General features: G+C 34.9%; 1 protein-coding gene across 2 annotated transcripts in view; it reads left to right on the top strand.

The window, feature by feature from the left end:
- Nucleotides 1-22416, top strand: part of LOC148947771 (synaptic vesicle 2-related protein) — a 90089-nt gene that overhangs the window by 13162 nt on the left and 54511 nt on the right. For both annotated transcript variants that reach the window (XM_089095428.1, XM_089095427.1), the window contains exon 3: nucleotides 5430-5614. In XM_089095428.1, the coding sequence (XP_088951554.1) occupies nucleotides 5430-5614 (185 nt within the window). The remainder of the gene's footprint in view (nucleotides 1-5429; nucleotides 5615-22416) is intronic.

Genomic DNA, 22416 nt, shown 5'->3' with positions numbered 1-22416 from the left:
ATTCCCCAGAACATCCCAACTCAACGAATTTCTCTCCAGTTTTTTTCAATCTATTATTGTAATAATCCAACTAATTTTTTCAAGACACAAGCTTAGGAGGCAAACGAGGAAACTCATAGAAAAATTAACTCTACTTACAACAACCACAAGTGATCTCCAGCATCCAGGAGGGCCGCAATCAATAACAAAAGAAAAAAAACTGAAAAAAAGAGAAAATAAATTAAAAATAAAATTTATCATAAATAAAATAAAAAATAAAAAGATACGACATAACATAAATAGCGACGAAGACCACATTGCCATTTCATCATAAACAATAAGTATAACAACATGGAACCCTCCATACAAGACAATAGAACACGTTCCACCGTCTCGTACAAAAAAACCTCCCCGCCGCTCCACCCACTGCCCATACAACATAACAAAAAAAAAACTCATGGAAAATAAAAAAGGGAAAAATCTCACTCAAATTAAAAAATACAGGATAATGCAATCGAGGAAAAATATAATTGGTTTTCTTCATCAGGCATATACTTGTGCTAGTGCCGCTAATCACGAATACAAAATTCATCTAATAATAGCAAAAAAATGACTCTTAACTTCAAAACAAAACAAATGAAATGCTAGAATCAACAATCAAGTAGCTCTGGTATTGGCTCATTATACATATATTTCACTTTTCCAACACCCTCTCTCTCAATCTGAATGAAGGGAGGAACAGTATTAGATACCCAAGCTGGAATACTCTTTTTACTCAATTTAGATTTAGTCTCGTAAAGTCTCTTCCGCGCTTCACGAACACACAATGGAGCATCATTGCTGACGTAAACATTTTTCATAGCTTTATTTGAACCGAAAGTCATATTCTTAAGTTTTTTCCCATTACGTAAGATCATAAACTTCGCCTCACGTGATTTAACATTCACTTTGAAAAACTTTTGCTCTTTTTTATTCGTAACAATTGTAAATTCTGGAACCTTTGTTAATTCTAAACCATTGGCATATATTTCTAAAAATAAACTTTTAGCAGTAGCTACATCATCACAAACCTTATTCCACACAATAATGTTATTTTCTGTAGATAAATATTCCACTGACATTAATCTTACCGACAACGAAGACGTCATTTCACGGTAATATTTTGCTTCAGTGGATACAATATCCATTTGCGTTTTTAGTGAAATTACTTCTTCATTTACTGCATCGCAATTTTTACCAACTTGAGCAACATTGCATTGTAAGATAGTTTGAGCATTTTCCACAGAAATTACTCGATTTTCTAGATTAGCCAATCTCGTGTCAATTGATTTTAATGTAATTTGAGACTCCGTTACGATTTCAAGAATTTTCGAGAAGTCGTCCGCTAATGACTGGATCGAAGCACGATTTATTGACTTTTGAGTTGAAGATGAATGCCCAGATTCGTCATGCGAAACCGATCCAAATTGGTCCTCTATTTTACGTTTACGCTTATTCCTCGTCATCACAAACCAGTAAGTAAAAAATTAGAATATTCTTACCGGAAAAAGTACTTCTTATTTATCCACGTAAGTACCGTCGTGCAGTTCGCTAAGCCGTTGATGCACGACTAACACATAAATTGCCAAACAGGAACTCCTCAAATCTTCGCATTGGAACTCTCAGCTAATAAATTGACTTCTGTTTATGCGTAATCATTAATTAGCAGTCTCCTTACATAAAAAGAACTTGTTCGCATTCACAGAACAAAACTCCGCCCACTTTGCTATTTCAATTCATTTTATCTCACATCAACCTAGGTTAAAAGCACTAGCCAAACGATGTTATTTGGCTGATAGCTGATTCATAACTGATAGGGGAGATAAATTATGGCCCTAAGGTAATTAAACTTTGGTAGCGTGCCTTAGGCTATGACCGGACTAATGAGGCGTACCAGCTGGGTATATTCGAGAGACTAAATGTAGATTGTAGAGACGTTGGCTGTAACACAATACTTTTATTCAGTTAACTTATACTAATACAAGGTTTGATAATCTATATATATATATATATATATATATATATATATATATATATATATATATATATATATATATATATACATATATATTCTACTGGGACTGGTTGTCCCAAGTAGACCAAAAGTCTCAGAAAACTACAATAATATATAATAAGATACTTAGACACTTACAATAATCCGACAATATTCCAAGGTATTTCTAATAAGATAACAGACGGGCAGAGGTTCGCCCTGCAAGTCAAAGAGTCCGACCTCAGTCTAAAAAATCTGAGTATATATATGAAAAACCAACCGCGTCCATCCGGCTCATTGACGTACTTAGCCAGGAAATTGGTTATTGAGCAAGTTCCCTCCAAGCTTACACATTCCAGGATGTGTACCGTTATCTTAATAAAAAGTGGTATTTCGAAACTTTTGTATTTGCGTCTTAATATTTTTACTAAATTCCAAATTGACTTAATTAGAAAGCTTCACCACAGGAAGACCGGTGGCGGCGGGGCCAAAAATAGCAGCGGGGCACCGCCAGTGAATTATCGGTGGCGCGCTGCCGGCGCGATCAATGTTGACCGTAAACATTAATGTTTTCATCAATCTTTCTCAAATGCCAGCTTGAATTTACAAAAGATTCGGGCCTATTCATGAGTTAAAAACTTCGCAAGTCGCTGGGTGAATGCTGGTCTTCTTCATTATTCATCAAGAGAAGTAGGAATCTGGTAGAAACGAGATGGCAGTGGTGTTTCAGATCCCTTGCATAATAGTTGAAATAATAGATAACATATTTGCTATGGCATTCAATAAGATCAAACGAAACCAATTAAAAGGGAGTACAAACAAATCGCATTGGATTTTTATGCTGATTTGAAATATATAAACTTCATCAAGTTTAGTGTTACCTGTCAAAAGTTACAAGCCTGAGAATATTTGCCTTGTTTTCAAAAAAGGGAGGAAACATTCCCCAAAATTCAAAGAATCTTAATGAAAATCATACCATCAGATTCAGCATATCAGATAACCATATTGTAGAGATTTAAAGCTCCTATATGCAAACATGTGGAATTTTGTATTTGTTTCGGCCAGAAGAAAGATCACGGATGCGTTTTTATCTGTTTTTTTTTCTTCCCAGGGGTGATCGTATCGACCCAGTGGTCGATAAAATATTGCGAGAGGGCTCATTCGAAAGGAAATCAAAAGTTCTAGTGCCCTTTTTAAGTGACCAAAAAATTCGAGGGTAACTAGGCCCTCTCCCACGCTCATTTTTCCCCAAAGTCACCGAATCCAAATTTTGAGATAGCCATTTTGTTCAGCATAGTTGAAAAATCTAATAATCATGTCTTTAGGTTAAAATGACCCACCACAGTCCCAGGGGGAAGGGCTGCAGGTTGTGAGCTTTGCCCATTGTTTACATATAGTATTTTTAATATCAAATTAAACAGCCATTTTTTTTGGGGGGGGGGGGTGCTTGGGGTGGATTTCTAAGGGGCGAATCTTCCTTTGGGAGAGTAATTTCTGATGAGTTAATATTCTTGGGGAATTGTTACACTGGGGGTTTTGACAGAATTACTATATGAAATTATTTTTAACTGTCTTACATTCTCTTTGCCAAATTTTTTTATATGGAGATGTTCCGAGGGAATATCCGGGGGCTTTTTCCCGTGCGTTTTATTTTCTGGGAAATAATTTCCATTGAAGGGGGCATTTCTGGAGTGATCGAGAAACCGATTAAAAGCTTATTGCAATGAAAAAATGCTAAGGAGAATTTTTCAGGGTGAATCGTCCAAAAGTAATTTTACAGAGAGGGGAGGATTCTCAGCGAGGAAGGAACTGTCTGGAAGGAATTTGACGGGGGGGAGGGGGGTGCACTTTACGTTGGATGAAATTTCCACGGAGGATATTTTCGTGAGGGGGAGGGGTATATTTCATAAAGGGTGAGCCAGCTTTACCGGCATTATCTGAAAAACGAACAGAAATTATGTCTTATACGAAGGGTTGCCCCCTCCTCAATACCTTATTCTTTACGCTAAAGTTTGACTGTTTACTAAAATTGAAACACAGGGCTGTTTAATTAGAATAAAAAGCTTTTTAAAAAATTCTAACGGCCTTAGCGTAAAGAGCAAGGCATTGAGGAGGGGCGACCCTTCATATCCGGAATAAATCTGCCAAAACTAATATGCAAATTGTGTTTTAATTTTTCATGCACCGTTAGCCAATATCAAACCTGCATTAGTTGAAAAACGTTTAGAAATTAAATACAAAACAAGTTTTTTTTAACTGAAAGTAAGGAGCAAGATTAAAACTTAAAACTAACAGCAATTATTCCGTATATGAAAGGAGTTGTCCCCTCCTCAACGAATCGCTCTTTACGCTTAAGTTTGACTATTTTTCACCCCTCTACTTTTTAAAACAATAAAAAACTTCGGCGTAAAGAGCGAGGTGTTGAGAAGGGAACAGTCCCTTTCATATACAGAATAATTGCTGTTCGTTTTAAGTTGTAATGTCGCTCCTTACTTTCAGTAAAAAAAACTTGTTTTTATTATTTAATTTCATAAAAACGATACTTTTGTCAACAAATGAAGAACCGTGTATATTGCAATTATATCTGTCTGGTGCACATAGATTTTCGAGGAAATCCCCAAAAATTCAGGGATAGTGCAAGCCCTGTTTGATTTCTAATCAGGAAAATCAAAATACTTAACCACATGAGAAAAGGAAAGCTCTGACTTTACGGTTGACGCAATAAAGAATTGCCGCAAAATCAATTCAAAGTCAACCGAACGCCGTGGCCTCTGCCGGTGGCGTTGCGCGTGTGGCGTGCCGATTGCGTTGCGACGTTTCAGCGGCGGTCAACCGGGCCTCTCGTTGGTGGCGTTCGGTCGATGCGCCGGGGGTCTAATAATGATATGCTGAAACCAAATTTTAGTTTGAAAATAAAAATGAATGCTCTTTATTACCATAATAGCATAGAGGTAACAACTGACGTCACACGACAAGAAAATATCACACAACAAAATGAAATAAACATAAAAATGAATTATCGAAACTTTACACAACATTTTCAAGAAATTCATCATTGTAGTACTTCATAAAGTACGGAACAAAAAGATGATACCGTTTGATGGCTACTCATTAGAAGTACCATAAAAATACTATACTTAAAAGTCTTCAAGTTGATACTGACAACAATTACAGTACCTTTAATAAGAGAAGCTTTCACTTATTTTAAATTTATTGTAATTAAATATAACTTAAGCATTTTGAAGAATATGCAGATTTGATATGTTCTCAGCATTTACTGCAAGTCAAGATTTTGTATGCTTCTTGAAACTACAATCTAGATATGTCATGCATGGCTAAATATGTTCTGTTGACTGGACCTTATGCTTGAAAAGTCGTATTTTTAGCTCTTATATTATGGCAATTTTTTCCCGTTTAGATTCATACACCGTAGAAGAAGCTATTAATTCGTTCGGTTTTGGAAAATACCAAGTTCGCCTGGCTCTTATAACTGGCTTGTGCTGGATGTTTGATTCAATCGAAGTAACAATTTTAGCCATTTTAAGTCCCACATTACATTGCTCATGGAAGCTACCACATTGGAAACAAGCTATATTTACTTCGGTAAGTCTTTTGTATTCTTTTTCTTTTTCTAACTGGGATGTTTGAATTTTGAAGTTTAAAATCTTTAAATTGAAGTTGATATTTTTTTATGAAAAATTGTCCTATCACAGCTTTTTTGTTTTCCTGATTCTGATTCCCTCAGCCTCAAATTTGATTCTGATTTCCTCAAATTTATATGATCATCTTTAAACTTGTCTTAGAAGTTCCAAAGCTCACTTTAGTTTTCTTCCAGAACCTTTGAACGTGCAAATACATACTAGAAGGTTAAACATAGATATACTCTGCATATCCAGGATCAGAACTTATGGTTCTGACTCCATAGTTATTACGGCTCCATAGTTATCCCTTTTTATGGCTCCATAGTTATCCTTTTTTTCTACTCCGGAGTAGATGATAACTTGCAACTTCTCGGAGTTGGCTTCATCATGAGCTAAAGAACCAGAAACCCTCTCCTGGAATAGGAACCAGTCTTCCCAAGACTTACCAGAATATTACTAAAAGGAAGCCCCGCAAATTCTACCTATGCCCCTACCCGTGACACAGCTGATGCAGCCTTGACTTGACTTGCTTTATTTACTACAAATTACAAAATAAACTATATACAAGCAACCGCCCGGGGAAGGCTCTAAAAGCCTGATGAAGGACGGCTGCAATCCTCTGATTCTCAACCATTTACAAAATTCATTTTAAAAAATAAGACCTGAACACTCTCTCTCAATTAACCAATAATGCCAAAATCTATGAAAAAAAGAAAAAAAAGAAAAAAAAAGAAAAAAAAACTGAGACATTAAGAATAAAAATGACAATAATAATAAATTATCTCCCCTCTCCCAATAAATGTCTTTTTATTTTTACTTTAAACGACCCAATGTGTTCAGCTTCCCGAACGCCAGCTGGGATATCATTCCAAATAGCCGGAGCCAAATACCGAATTCCAAAACCTGCACGTGTGGTGTCTCTATACTCAACCGTAAAATTTTCCACCTCTCTAGTCGCATACCTGTGGAGTGAACTATTTACGCGAAAAAAAATTGTAAAAACTGGAGGACATACATCATTCCAACATCTATAGGCAAAAATAGCAGCTTGGTAATCGCGAATCTGACTAATGTTAAGCACACTTAATTATTTAAAACATGACGCGGTGTCATTCACATTTTCTATATAATTCCCAAGAAGACGCACTGTTTTGTTTTGTAAAATCTGCACTCTTTTGAAATTTGCGTAAAAATTGCTAGACCAAATGACACAACCATAAGAAATATAAGGGGCAACAATACTATGATACAATAATAAAAGAACCGACAATGGTAAAAACTGCTTCAAACGACGCAAAATTCCCAGACCTCTAGCAACTTTAGCTGCAACAAGATCACTATGGTGCTTCCAAGACAAATTACAATCAAGCTGGAAGCCCAAATAACGCACCTCATGCACCTGTGACAAAGGCTTACCATTAAAAATATCACTCCATCAACACTTGGAGGCTTACCAACTCTCCTAAAAATCATAAAATTAGTTTTTTTAACATTCACTGACAAAAGGCTGAAACTTGTAAATACATAAAATGACTTTAAAACCCTATTTACTTTCAACAATAGATCACCAATCATTCGACTAGACATAGTTAAAGCAGTATCATCCGCGAAAGTCGTGATAAAACACTCCGGTAAGTAAAAACGCATTGACTCAACATACACAAGGTACAGAAGTGGTCCCAAAACAGATCCCTGAGGTACACCACACTTCACTTGATAGGGAGAAGAAAATGCATCATTTAAAACAACTTGAATCTTCCACTTAAAAAACTATCAAACCATTTCAGATAATTACCACGAACTCCAAGGGACTGTTTGAGTAAAATTTTGAAATCCACTGTATCAAACGCCTTTCTAAAATCAATAAAAACATTCAAAGGGATTTCACCACGTTCAAAGCATCTATTTACAATATCACAGAGAGAATGCATGGCGTCCGACGTCGAGTGACCTTTCCCAAAGCCGAACTGAGTTTCACTTAACATCCCTGTTTTCGTAAGATAATCATATAGCCTTTTATGCACAATTTTTTCAAATATTTTTGAAAACAGGGGAAGGATTGATATAGGTGTATAATTTTCGATATCTAATTTAGACCCACCTTTATGGAGGGGGATGACTTTTGCCCTTTTAAGCGCATCGGGGAATACCCCAGTTTCCAGGGAAAGATTGATTATGTGGACGAGACATGGTATTAAATAACACATCACTGATTCAAAAGCCTTCCAATTAATTCCATCTGTCCCTGCTGAATTAGATTTGATTGTTTTCACAACCTTCAGAATTTCATCTCCAGTACACGGTTGAAATTCAATTTCATTTCCAATTCCTCTTTCATCCAAAAATGCGTCCTCCAAGGAATCATTATTAAAATTCACTAACCCTTCCTCCTGCACATTTTGACCAATACTTGAAAAGAACTCAGCAAATTTATTAGTAATAATCGTTTCATCACTCACTGCTTCTCCTTGAATCACCAGCGAATTGGGTGGAGCTTCTTTCCTCTTTCCCAATAGGTCATTTATAACCTTCCAAGTTCCTCTCGCATTATCCTTATTTAAACTCAGTTGGTTAGCAAAATATTCTTTTTTAGCTTTCCTTCTCATTGAGTTCACTTTATGGCGTATTATTTTAAACTCTTCCAATTTCTTGACACACTTACTATTTAAATAATCTGTATACACTTGATTTCTTAAATCTGACGCTTCAAGAATTTCTGTAGTTATCCAAGGCTTCCTGGGTTGATCCTTATGCGGTTTCACAAATTTAACTGGGCAAGTCTTGTCATAAATTGGATGTATGATCCCCATCATGCAATCAAATGCCACAGAAGCGTCATCTTTTATCTCCAAAATCTCGCTAAGATCAGTGCTGCTTAACTCATCACCAAACCTCTGTAAATTCTCTTTTTTTAACGGCCGAGTCTTCACTTTTTTTCTTTCATTTCTTTTTATGCGGACACAAGGTACCGTTCCGAGAAGTGGAAAATGGTCAGAACAAGGGTACAGAACCTCATCAGCATAACTACGGTCCAGATACTTCGAACCAACAAAAATATTGTCAATGAGAGTAGCTGAATGACTCGTAACCCGTGTTGGAATATTAGCTAGGGGAAAAAGATCATTAGCAACCATTAAATTAAAAAAATCAAGATTCACTCCGTTCAGCGATAGCAGATCAAAGTTAAAATCACCCATACAAATAAAATCTAAACCTTTTCGAGACACCGCACGCGTAAGTTGATCAAATCCGCGCTCAAAATCTTCCCAGCTTGCGCTCGGTGGCTTATACACAATACTAATCAAAAATTTACTACTACCCAAATTTAAATCTATACTAAAACTTTCAAACTTACCCTCTATCCAAACATCAATATCATTTCTTACATGGTATGTCAAGGACTTTGAAATCAAACACGCAATTCCCCCTCTGTGAAGTGAAATCCTGTTTTTAGCCTCCAAATTACAATCTGGAAAAGAATACAGCGAGAAAGAGTGTTGCTGACTAAAAAAAACTTCCAGATATACCAATAAAACTAATTTTTCCCTGAGAATCAGAGAGAAATTGCAACACATCCTCATAACCAGTAGTGAGGTGCCAATTCCAGGCACATAAACGCAACGAATCGGCTTCCCCGGGGTCTAACTTTGATCTTTGGACATAAGCACTATTTTTTAACGGTTGAAATCTGACTTGGTTCATACACGGTTCAACATCTCTTGCTATTGGTGCCGATAAAACCTCTTCTAAACGAAAAGGTCGGCTCATTAAGTCATCAAGTGAAGAACCAACGAAAGTAAATAAATAAACATATAACATATCTCTCTAAATGAAAAGAAAAAAAAGTAAGAAATAAAAAATAGGAGACCAAGACAATGTTTTGCAAATAATAATAGAAAAACTAAAATCAAAAACGAAACAAAACGGATCCCTCAAAAGAAAAGGAAAAACAAGAATAAAATAAACGTCTGACCAAAACAGTTTATGCGAATAATAATAAGAATGCAAAAATCGCGAAAAAGTAAGAGAAAGAAAAAGGGCAACAAAAGCTGCGCAGAGAAGAACAAACGACAGAAAACAACACAAATACTAATTCAAACGCATTCAGCAAGGGATCTTATTTTCTGGGCAGACGGTTCACCAGGCAGCTTCACTAGTATGTTGCCCCGGTCGGTCCATACATTTTTAACACCAAAGCGATCCCTTGCGGCATTTAGCAGGTCGCGACGTCGCTTTGTAAGGGATTCCGACACAAAGATTCCAGACCCAGCTAGTTTAGATTTCTGTAAGAACACTTTTCTAGCAACTTCTTTACTAACAAATCGCACTAAAACTGGGGCAACTTTGTCACTGGTGGTATGAGGCCCATTCATTCTAAACCGGAAAACACTAGATAATTCGCCAGAAGATATACCAGTAACACCCATCCGTGTCGAAAGGACACTGAGCATAGTCGTTTTAAGGTCAACTCCTGGCTGTTGCTTCAGACCGTTGAAAACAAGACTGTCCAACATATTTTCTTGATCAATATCGTCTAGCTTGATCAATATCGGTTTGCATTCTATACATTTTTAACTCACGCTCGATACGGTCCAATATGGGGTTGAACTCTAGTGACACAGACTTATATAACTTGCTAATTATAGTCTCAGCTGAATCTTTAAGACCAGATTTCGCACTCGAGCCACACTTGGCAGAAACCTGACGAGTTATCTCGGTAGCTATAGATTCCCTAGTTTTCTCTAGCTCCTGTTCTGTAGCGGAAATTCGTGCAAATAAAGCAGACTGTGAACCGGGCAGCGCGGCAGCTTGATCCGGTACTTTTAGTGCCGCAAATGCTTCCGAAATAGACCTGTAAATGTCGGGAAAACGCTCAAGTTCCTCAAAAATGTGTTTCACATTCATCGCCGTTTCAGTAGAAGCCTCTTTAACATTATCTTTGTACGATACAAGACTATTCCCAGAAACAATTTGCTCGTTGTGATCCCCGTAACAAAAGATCAAATAGTTAGTTCGCTTTCCATCATTTTTCTCAATCTTCACAATTCGTACAGGCCACAATGGATAGCCTGCAAATTTCGCCAGTGCAAGATCGAGTTGCTTGAAAGACGTCATGATTAGTGTGAGAAGGAACAACCAAAATGAAAAATGAAAAACCAAAATGAGACTTATCTTGTAGTGGGCAGGCCCACGGATGGCGTTGGCAATCACCGCTCTTGCAGGGTGGCCCAGTGGACCGTGGAGCCCTGCGACGTTTTTTTCCACCGTTTTTTTTTTTACATCCAAAACAGCATAGCATCCAATTATTAACAAAATAACTAAGCCACCGGAAGTCCTTTTTCTTTTCACAAAACGTGAATACAGCAAAACGAATTAATTCACTTATTGTGAAACTGTCCACTGTAATTTATTCTAAATTTAATCCGGCTTAAAAACAAAACATATGCCAAGGATGATATCTCTGGCAAGCAGCTGCAGCTATCTTCTTTTGTTGCCGTACGTGAGTACTTGATTATTGTTGGGGACTTCAACGTAAGAGATGGTTCTGACCAGATCACAAGACAAGTCCTGGGAATATTTGGACAAGACCACAGATGTTAAAATGGGCAAAGGTTGGAAAACTACGCCGTAATGAATCGCCTTTTTATCACCAGTACTATATCACCAGCACCAGTACCATATGGCGGTGTCGCTCTTGCCCCAATTGACTTTATTCTTATGCACCAGCGCTGGAGAAGCTCAAAGGAGGACTCGTGTTATTTCAATGATACGGACACAGGCTCGCAGTCTGGGTCTGATCACAGACTTGTTGTTGCAAAAATCTAGTTACGTCTTGCAGTTCAGAGAAAGAATAAATCCAAGGTCCGCTTCGACATTGGTAAGCTGCGACAAAGAAGTTCAACAGGGCCTCAACTTAGAACTGACTAACTAATTAGATACGATCAGTTCAGATGATAACCTACATCTCTATAAGAGATGGGAGACATTCAAAACAGCGATTACAGAGACTGCCGATGAGATCCTAGGCCGAGCAAAAATCAAACGACAGTACTGGATTACTGCTAGAATCCTGCCAATAGTCGGTGACCGAAGACATAAGATGGGAGGCCCTAAAGAACAAACGAAATAGCTGCGCTGACAGGTGATACGCTCTGTCCGTCTAGACCACCGCCAAATGTGAAGATGCTGCCTTGTCGTTAGAGAAAAAAAACAGCATACACAGACGATACCCGCAAGCTTTACTGGATTCTCAAAGAATCAGTTGGTAAGAAAGTAGCTGTCACAAAGCTAGACAAAGACAGAACAGAAACCCAAAAGTTGAAAGTAGGGAAATTCGATTAAAATTTACCCTTGACTTTCGCAGTTCAAGTGCTAGCAGGTTTCTAAGCTTCATATTTCAGGGAATCCTGAACATATTTTGGATATATGATAATAAAGCGGCAAAAATTTTCATGATTTCAAACTACAAACCTTTCCCTTCCAATGCTGCGTCGCCTAACACCCACGAGAAGCAATTATAAAAGTGTGTTTTAAGTGGGTTCAATAGGTTCTAGCTCTTTTGCGAAAGTTGGCCAGTCTCCCGTTTTTTTTTTTTGGCTTAATCATATACTTAAACCTTTTTGATCCGAAACATTTTTTTGCATTCAGGCTCCCTCGGGCCAAACTGCATACCCTCTAAGTTTCAAGTCTATGTGGTGGAAAACTATTTGTTGCGTAATGATGCTTTTTTGAACAAAATTTGTTATGCGTCGACCAAGGCTACCATGCCCGTAATTTTTACCCTATGGCAAGTCAAACGCTTATTTTGTGCATTTACTTCCTTTCCGCAAAGATGGCTGGTAATTTCAGGTCTGTTTCGCCTAGGATACGGGCCTTGTAAGTTTAAAGCCGCTCGGATCTTTCTTTTTTTTTAATCAAAAATATTTGAAGTCCTGGAATGCCTTTTGGTCTGGATTGGGAAGCCCAGAGAGGGTATCACAATGATAAATATATATTAAGTCTGGTAATTCCTTTTGGCTTGGGCTGATCAAAAAAATCCAAGTTCAATAACTTCTTTTGGAGATCAAACATATTTTGCTGCAGGTAATTCCTTTAGGTCTGGATGGTCGAAAATGTTCTAGATCTGGTAACTATTCGAAAATCATCAAAGTTCGCTAAATCTTTAGGTCAGAGCCGTTCAAAATATTGTAGGTTCGGCAACTGCTTTATGTCTGGGCTGAGCGAAAATATTTCAAATCCAGTAACCCATTTTGGTTTGAACTGTTAAATTCCTGTTCTGTAAGCTCCTGGCCGGTTGGAAAGCACAAGTTTGTCCGTTTATTTAGGTGTTGTTTTTTTTTGTGTTTGCCTGAGACCAAGCAATGTAGCCATGCTTTTGGATGGGAGAAACAGAAATTATTTTAAAGCTTAGCTCCTCTTGGTCGCTATTAAGAGAAGCCCACATTGTTCTTAAAGCCCACATTGTTCTTAAAACCTATTTGTAAAAATGGACAATTTGCAAAATATAAGGTTATTGTTCCAGGGACTGTGCCGGTCAAGTCGTTCTAAGAGGAATATTAATTGGAGATTCCGACTATTTTGAGGGAAATGACTATCTCCTAATTATAGTCCAGTGCTATCAGGGGTATAGGGGGGCACAATGGGTGTTAGAGCGGTAACACTGATGCAGCTTGCACCTTGAATCATACGTATTTCAATTCCTTACAAGATATATTTTTTAACAATGTGCAACATGCCCACCTTTTAGTTAAAATGTGTCTGTGAAGAATGGGCGAATTCTATAATTTTAGTTCCTTGAACTTGAGCATTTGGGAATCGTCTTCCCTGTGGATTAGAATAATTTCGACTTGTGATCACTGTGATCATTGTGAGTGAAATTGCTCTCTAAAATGCTTTTTAATCCACTTTAATCCATGGGCGTCAAGGGTGCAGGGGATAAAAAAGGATATGGTAGGTGCTGTTGTTTGCCCTCCAATCACTTTTGGGCATCAAAAAGGACTCAGAGTTTTCAATTTTAAATAGAATGGACCCCCTTTCAGGTTATATAGTTATTGCTTCTGTACGAAGGACTGACTTACTTGACCTGACATAACGCTCTTGCTCGGCAGGGTAAAGCTAGCCCTATTGCGGAGGGGGTGGAAACAAACGAAAAATTATACATGGGAAAGACATTGGTCTCTAACAGTACTGCGTTGACTGTGAAAATGATTAAAACCAAACGTCACAAAAAATATTTGACCATTGAATGCCAAAATTTGAATTAGTTTGACCAAGAACCCGATTTGCTGAAGTTTTATAGTAAAACGTTCCGAAGATATCTTTAACTCTGAACACACATAAACAATTACCAATAGTTTCCAAATCATTTTTCTGCCGGATCATATATAGTCTATAGTATAGTCCTTCTTTTGAATTTGCCAACGCCCCCGTACCAAACAGGTTTTTCTGGTAGGTAAACAGGTCATTACACCTTTGTCGAGAGGAACGAGTATAACTTGATTGGTGATTAGGATTTGAATAAAAGGAATAGTTTTCTTTACAATTCATATTAGTAAGAGAATTGAATTCAAAGACAGTATTGTCTATAACTTAATTTACGTTGGTTAAACTTCCGATGGTTAAGAAAGCGTAACAGGTAATTAAAGTATTAGGAATGGGATGCTATAATTAGAATGATTTTAAGTTGAAAAATTGTGACGTAAAAATAACTCAGTTATTTGCTTGCGTGTATAGGAATTCCCATGTTATTTGCTTGCTTGTATTCTTTTTTAAATAAGTATTTATTTTATCTTTTAAAAGAGCTTTCAGGGTTTTGAGAGGCTCAGGTGCCTAATTCCGTGTGGTTTTGATTTACTTAATGCCCATTAAAATAAAAATTTTTCTTTTTTATGATAAGTAATATTATCTTTTAATATTGATTTTAAGAGTTTTATAGACTCAGTTTTCTAATTCCGTGTGGTTTTTCTTTACTTGATGGTCATTAAAAAACGAAATTTCTGTGTTAAATAAGTAGTTTTTATATCTATTAAAAGAGATTTAAGGGGTTTGAGAGACTCAGTTGCCTGATTCCGTGTGGTTTTTCTTTACTAGGTGGTCATTAAAAACGAAATTTTTGTGTTAAATAAGTAGTTTTTGTATCTTTTAAAAGAGCTTTACGGGGATTGAGAGACTCAGTTGCCGGATTCCTTGTGGTTTTTCTTTACTTGATGGTCATTAAAAACGAAATTTTTGTGTTAAATAAGTAGTTTTTGTAGCTTTTAAAAGAGCTTTACGGGGATTGAGAGACTCAGTTGCCGGATTCCGTGTGGTTTTTCTTTATTTGGTGGTCATTAAAAACGAAATTTTTGTGTTAAATAAGTAGTTTTTGTATCTTTTAAAAGAGCTTTACAGGGTTTGAGAGACTCAGTTGCCTAATTCCGTGTGGTTTTCCTTTACTTGGTGGTCATTAAAAAAGAAATGTGAGTAAATTTTTACTTTGTCTTCATGCGTTCTGGTGGACCCTCTCAAATTTTATGATTTTTTAAGTGTGTTGCCGGATTCCATGTGGTTTTTCTTTACTTTTTGGTCATTAAAAACGAAATTTGTTTTTTAAATAATAATTTTTTTTATATTTTAAAATATCTTTAATGGGACTTAGAGAATCAGTTTCTGTATTACATGTGGTTTTTCTTTAATTGGTGGTCATTAAAAACGAAATTTTTGTGTTAAATAAGTTGTTTTTGGATCTTTTAAAAGAGCTTTACAGGGTTTGAGAGACTCAGTTGCCTAATTCCGCGTGGTTTTCCTTTACTTGGTGGTCATTAAAAACGAAATTTTTGTGTTAAATCAGTAGTTTTTGTATCTTTTAAAAGAGCTTTACGGGGATTGAGAGACTCAGTTGCCTGATTCAGTTTTGATTTTCTGTACTGTTTTGTGATTTTTTTTATCTATTAAAATATCTTTAAAGTGTTTGAGAGACTCAGTTGCCTAAGTCCGTGTGTTTTTCCTTTACTTGGTGGTCATTAAAAACGAAATTTTTGTGTTAAATCAATAGTTTTTGTATCTTTTGAAAGAGCTTTAAGGGGTTTGAGAGAATCAGTTGCCTGATTCCGTGTGGTTTTTCTTTACTTGGTGGTCATTTGTTGTATCTTTTAAAAGAGCTTTACATGGTTTGAGAGACTCAGTTGCCTAATTCCGTGTGATTTTTCTTTACTTGATGGTCATTAAAAACGAAATTTTTGTGTTAAATAAGTAGTTTTTGTATCTTTTAAAAGACCTTTAAGGGGTTTGAGAGACTCAGTTGCCTGATTCCGTGTGGTTTTTCTTTACTTGGTGGTCATTAAAAACGAAATTTTTGTGTTAAATAAGTAGTTTTTGTATCTTTTAAAAGAGCTTTACGGGGATTGAGAGACTCAGTTGCCGGATTCCATGTGGTTTTTCTTTACTTGGTGGTCATTAAAAACGAAATTTTTTGTGTTAAATAAGTAGTTTTTGTATCTTTTACAATAGCTTTACGGGGATTGAGAGACTCAGTTGCCGGATTCCGTGTGGTTTTTCTTTACTTGGTGGTCATTAAAAACGAAATTTTTGTGTTAAATAAGTAGTTTTTGTATATTTTAAAATAGCTTTACAGGGTTTGAGAGACTCAGTTGCCTAATTCCATGTGGTTTTCCTTTACTTGGTGGTCATTAAAAAACGAAATTTTTGTGTTAAATCAGTAGTTTTTGTATCTTTTAAAAGAGCTTTAAGGGGTTTGAGAGACTCAGTTGCCTGATTCCGTGTGGTTTTTCTTTAATTGGTGGTCATTTTTTTTAAATTTTAAAAGATATTTAAATAGTTTTAGAGACTATGTTGCCTAATTACTTGTGGTTTTCATTTACTTGGTGGTCATTAAAAACTAAATTTTTGCGTTAAATCAGTAGTTTTTGTATCTTTTAAAAGAGCTTTAAGGGGTTTGAGAGACTCAATCGCCTGAGTCCGTGTGGTTTTTATTTACTTGGTGGTAATTTGTTGTATCTTTTAAAAGAGCTTTACAGGGTTTGAGAGACTCAGTTGCCTAATTCCGTGTGATTTTTCATTACTTGAGGTTCATTAATATCTAAATTTTTGTGTTAAATAATTCTTTTGTTTATATTTTTATATTTATTTAAGTTGTTTGAGATTCTCATTTTCCTTATTAGGTTTTGTTTTTCTTGACGTTGTGGTAATTAAAAAAAAAATTTTATTGTTGAATAAGAAATTTTTGTATCTTTTAAAAGAGCTTTAAGGGGTTTGAGAGACTCAGTTTTACCTTGTCACAGTTACATTTTCTTGATTTTTCAAAGTTCATTTTGAATTTCTTTCGTTGAAATGCAAGAGTTGGAATATTTCAGTAGTGTTTGGTTGTGGTTTACCTTGTCACAGTTACATTTTCTTGATTTTTCAAAGTTCATTTTGAATTTCTTTCGTTGAAATGCAAGAGTTGGAATATTTCAGTAGTGTTTGGTTGTGGTTTACCTTGTCACAGTTACATTTTCTTGATTTTTCAAAGTTCATTTTGAATTTCTTTCGTTGAAATGCAAGAGTTGGAATATTTCAGTAGTGTTTGGTTGTGGTTTACCTTGTCACAGTTACATTTTCTTGATTTTTCAAATTTCATTTTGAATTTCGTTCGTCGAAATAAATAATTTTTAATTTTAAATCTGTGTTTTGTTATGTTTTACCTTTTAAATTTTACACTTTCTTTATCTTTAAAAGTTCTTTTTTAATTATTTCGTTTTTATGATAGAGTTGTACTATTTCATTAGTGTTTGTTATTGGTTTACCTTGTCAAAGTTACATTTTTTTGATTTTTAAAAGTTCATTTTGAATTTCTTTCGTTGAAATGCAAGAATTGGAATATTTCAGTAGTGTTTGGTTGTGGTTTACCTTGTCACAGTTACATTTTCGTGATTTTTAAATTTTCATTTGAATTTCTTTAGTTGAAATGCTAGAGTTGGAATATTACAGTAGTGTTTGGTCATGGTTTACAATTTCAAAGTTAAATTTTATTGATTTTTAAAAGTTAATTTTGAAGTTATTTCATTGAAATGCAAGAGTTGGAATATTTCAGTAGTGTTTGGTTGTGGTTTACCTTGTCACAATTACACTTTCTTGATTTTTCAAAGTTCATTTTGATTTTCTTTCGTTGAAATGCAAGAGTTGGAATATTTCAGTAGTGTTTGGTTGTGGTTTACCTTGTCACAGTTACATTTTCTTTATTTTTCTAAGTTCATTTTGAATTTCTTTCATTGAAATGCAAGAGTTGTTCTATTTTAGTAGTGTTTTGTTATGGTGTTCATCGTCAACGGGACAGTTTCTTGATTTTTCAATTTTCATTGTGATTTTCTTTCGTTGAAATGCAAGAGTTGGAATATTTCAGTAGTGTTTGGTTGTGGTTTACCTTGTCACAGTTACATTTTCTTGATTTTTCAAAGTTCATTTTGAATTTCTTTCGCTGAAATGCAAGAGTTGGAATATTTCAGTAGTGTTTGGTTGTGGTTTACCTTGTCACAGTTACATTTTCTTGATTTTTCAAAGTTCATTTTGAATTTCTTTCGTTGAAATGCAAGAGTTGGAATATTTCAGTAGTGTTTGGTTGTGGTTTACCTTGTCACAGTTACATTTTCTTGATTTTTCAAAGTTCATTTTGAATTTCTTTCGTTGAAATGCAAGAGTTGGAATATTTCAGTAGTGTTTGGTTGTGGTTTACCTTGTCACAGTTACATTTTCTTGATTTTTCAAAGTTCATTTTGAATTTCTTTCATTGAAATGCAAGAGTTGGAATATTTCAGTAGTGTTTGGTTGTGGTTTACCTTGTCACAGTTACATTTTCTTGATTTTTCAAAGTTCATTTTGAATTTCTTTCATTGAAATGCAAGAGTTGGAATATTTCAGTAGTGTTTGGTTGTGGTTTACCTTGTCACAGTTACATTTTCTTGATTTTTCAAAGTTCATTTTGAATTTCTTTCGTTGAAATGCAAGAGTTGGAATATTTCAGTAGTGTTTGGTTGTGGTTTACCTTGTCACAATTACATTTTCTTGATTTTTCAAAGTTCATTTTGAATTTCTTTCGCTGAAATGCAAGAGTTGGAATATTTCAGTGTCACAGTTACAATTTCTTGATTTTTCAAAGTTCATTTTGAATTTCTTTCGTTGAAATGCAAGAGTTGGAATATGTCACTAGTGTTTGGTTGTGGTTTACCTTGTCACAGTTAAATTTTCTTGATTTTTCAAAGTTCATTTTTGAATTACTTTCGTTTAAATGAATTATTTGTAATATTTCAGTAGTGTTTGGTTATGGTTTACCTTGTCACAGTTACATTTTCTTGATTTTTCAAAGTTCATTTTGAATTTCTTTCGTTGAAATGCAAGAGTTGGAATATTTCAGTAGTGTTTGGTTGTGGTTTACCTTGTCACAGTTACATTTTCTTGATTTTTCAAAGTTCATTTTGAATTTCTTTCATTGAAATGCAAGAGTTGGAATATTTCAGTAGTGTTTGGTTGTGGTTTACCTTGTCACAGTTACATTTTCTTGATTTTTCAAAGTTCATTTTGAATTTCTTTCGTTGAAATGCAAGAGTTGGAATATTTCAGTAGTGTTTGGTTGTGGTTTACCTTGTCACAGTTACATTTTCTTGATTTTTCAAAGTTCATTTTGAATTTCTTTCGTTGAAATGCAAGAGTTGGAATATTTCAGTAGTGTTTGGTTGTGGTTTACCTTGTCACAGTTACATTTTCTTGATTTTTCAAAGTTCATTTTGAATTTCTTTCGTTGAAATGCAAGAGTTGGAATATTTCAGTAGTGTTTGGTTGTGGTTTACCTTGTCACAATTACATTTTCTTGATTTATCGAAGTTCATTTTGAATTTCTTTCGTTGAAATGCAAGAGTTGGAATATTTCAGTAGTGTTTGGTTGTGGTTTACCTTGTCACAGTTACATTTTATTGATTTTTCAAAGTTCATTTTGAATTTCTTTCGTTGAAATGCAAGAGTTGGAATATTTCAGTAGTGTTTGGTTGTGGTTTACCTTGTCACAGTTACATTTTCTTGATTTTTCAAAGTTCATTCTGAATCATTCAAGAAACGTGATAAAACACGTTTTTAAACTACATGCTATTTGCATGCCTTTCCTTGGCACGCCAGAGTGGCGCGCCACTCTAAGTGAACCTAGATCAACCCAACTTTTTGGATATCTCTCTCACTATGACTCCGTTTGTATGTCGTGTCTGTGCATGTCTCGTCTCTATGTGTGTGTGTCATCTCTGTGGGTGTGTTGTCTAAGAAACCAGTCTGGTTGAAAACGTGGAGTTTTCGTACTGCTCACTTTTTTGCAATGTGTAGGAACCAGCGGGGAATCCCCGCTCGTTTGGAAAGGTGCCAAGGAAAGGCATGCAAATAGCATGTAGTTTAAAAACGTGTTTAATCACGTTTCTTGAATGATTCAGAATGAACTTTGAAAAATCAAGAAAATGTAACTGTGACAAGGTAAACCACAACCAAACACTACTGAAATATTCCAACTCTTGCATTTCAACGAAAGAAATTCAAAATGAACTTTGAAAAATCAAGAAAATGTAATTGTGACAAGGTAAACCACAACCAAACACTACTGAAATATTTCAACTCTTGCATTTAAACGAAAGAAATTCAAAATGAACTTTGAAAAATCAAGAAAATGTAATTGTGACAAGGTAAACCACAGCCAAACACTACAGATATAGACAAACTCTTTCTAGACTACTAATTAAATTCATAATGAACTTTGAAAAATCAAGAAAATGTAACTGTGTCAAGGTAAACCACAACCAAACACTAGTGAAATAATCCAACTCTTGCATTTCAAGGAAAGAAATTCAAAATGAACTTTGAAAAATCAAGAAAATGTAACTGTGACAAGGTAAACCACAACCAAACACTACTGAAATATTCCAACTCTTGCATTTCAACGAAAGAAATTCAAAATGAACTTTGAAAAATCAAGAAAATGTAACTGTGACAAGGTAAACCACAACCAAACACTACTGAAATATTCCAACTCTTGCATTTCAATGAAAGAAATTCAAAATGAACTTTGAAAAATCAAGAAAATGTAACTGTGACAAGGTAAACCACAACCAAACACTACTGAAATATTCCAACTCTTGCATTTCAACGAAATAAATTCAAAATTAACTTTTAAAAATAAAGAAAATGTAACTGTTACAATGTAAACCATAAACAAACAATAATTAAATATTACAAATATTTAATTTCAACGACAGAAATAAAAAAATGAACTTTGAAAAATCAAGAAAATGTAACTGTGACAAGGTAAACCACAACCAAAAACTACTGAAATATTCCAACTCTTTAATGACAATTAAAGAAATTCAAAATGAACTTTGATAAATCAAGAAAATGTAACTGTGACACTGAAATATTCCAACTCCTGCATTTCAGGAAAAGAAAATCAAAATAAACTTTGAAAAATCAAGAAAATGTAATTGTGACAAGGTAAACCACAACCAAACACTACTTAAATAATCCAACTCTTGAACCACATTGATAGAAACTCAAAATGATCTTTGAAAAATCAAGAAAACGTAACTGTGATAAGGTAAACCATAGCCAAACACTGCTGAAATACTCAAACTCTAAAATCATAGTAAATCTAAATAAACTTTGAAAAATCAAGAAAATGTAAGTGTGACAAGGTAAACCACAATCATACACTACTGACATATTCCAACTCTTGCATTTCAACGAAAGAAATTCAAAATGAACTTTGAAAAATCAAGAAAATTTAACTGTGGCAAGGTAAACCACAACCAAACACTACTGAAATATTCCAACTCTTGCATTTCAATGAAAGAAATTCAAAATGAACTTCGAAAAATCAAGAAAATGTAACTGTGACAAGGTAAACCACAACCAAACACTACTGAAATATTCCAACTCTTGCATTTCAAGGAAAGAAATTCAAAATGAACTTCGAAAAATCAAGAAAATGTAACTGTGACAAGGTAAACCACAACCATACACTACTGAAATATTCCAACTCTTGCGTTTCAAAGAAAGAAATTCAAAATTGACTTTGAAAAATCAAGAAAATGTAACTGTTACAAGGTAAACCACAACCATACAATACTGAAATATTCCAACTCTTGCATTTCAATGAAAGAAATTCAAAATGAACTTCGAAAAATCAAGAAAATGTAACTTTGACGAGGTAAACCACAACCAAACACTACTGAAATATTCCAACTCTTGCATTTCAATGAAAGAAATTCAAAATGAACTTTGAAAAATCAAGAAAATGTAACTGTGACAAGGTAAACCACAACCAAACACTACTGAAATAGTCCAACTCTTGCATGACAAAGAAAGAAATACAAAATGAAAATTTAAAAATAAAGATACTCAACCGGTGACACTGGAAACCACAACCACACACTACTCAAAGAGTCCAACACGAAAATATCAAAGAAAGAAATTCAAAATGAACTTTGAAAAATCAAGAAAATGTAACTGTGACAAGGTAACCCATAACCAAACACTACTGAAATATTCCAACTATTACTTTTCAATGAAAAAAATTCAAAATGAACTTTGAAAAATCAAGAAAATGTAATTGTGACAAGGTAAACCACAACCAAACACTACTGAAATATTCCAACTCTTGCATTTCAACGAAAGAAATTCAAAATGAACTTTGAAAAATCAAGAAAATGTAACTGTGACAAGGTAAACCACAACCAAACACTACTGAAATATTCCAACTCTTGC

The sequence above is a fragment of the Artemia sp. Qi Xiang Cuo genome, chromosome 10, assembly GCF_049724085.1.
Source record: "Artemia sp. Qi Xiang Cuo chromosome 10, ASM4972408v1, whole genome shotgun sequence".
Classification (NCBI taxonomy): Eukaryota; Metazoa; Arthropoda; class Branchiopoda; order Anostraca; family Artemiidae; genus Artemia; species Artemia sp. Qi Xiang Cuo.
Note: the sequence above shows the minus strand (reverse complement) of the source record. Positions and strands in the feature narration are given on the sequence as shown.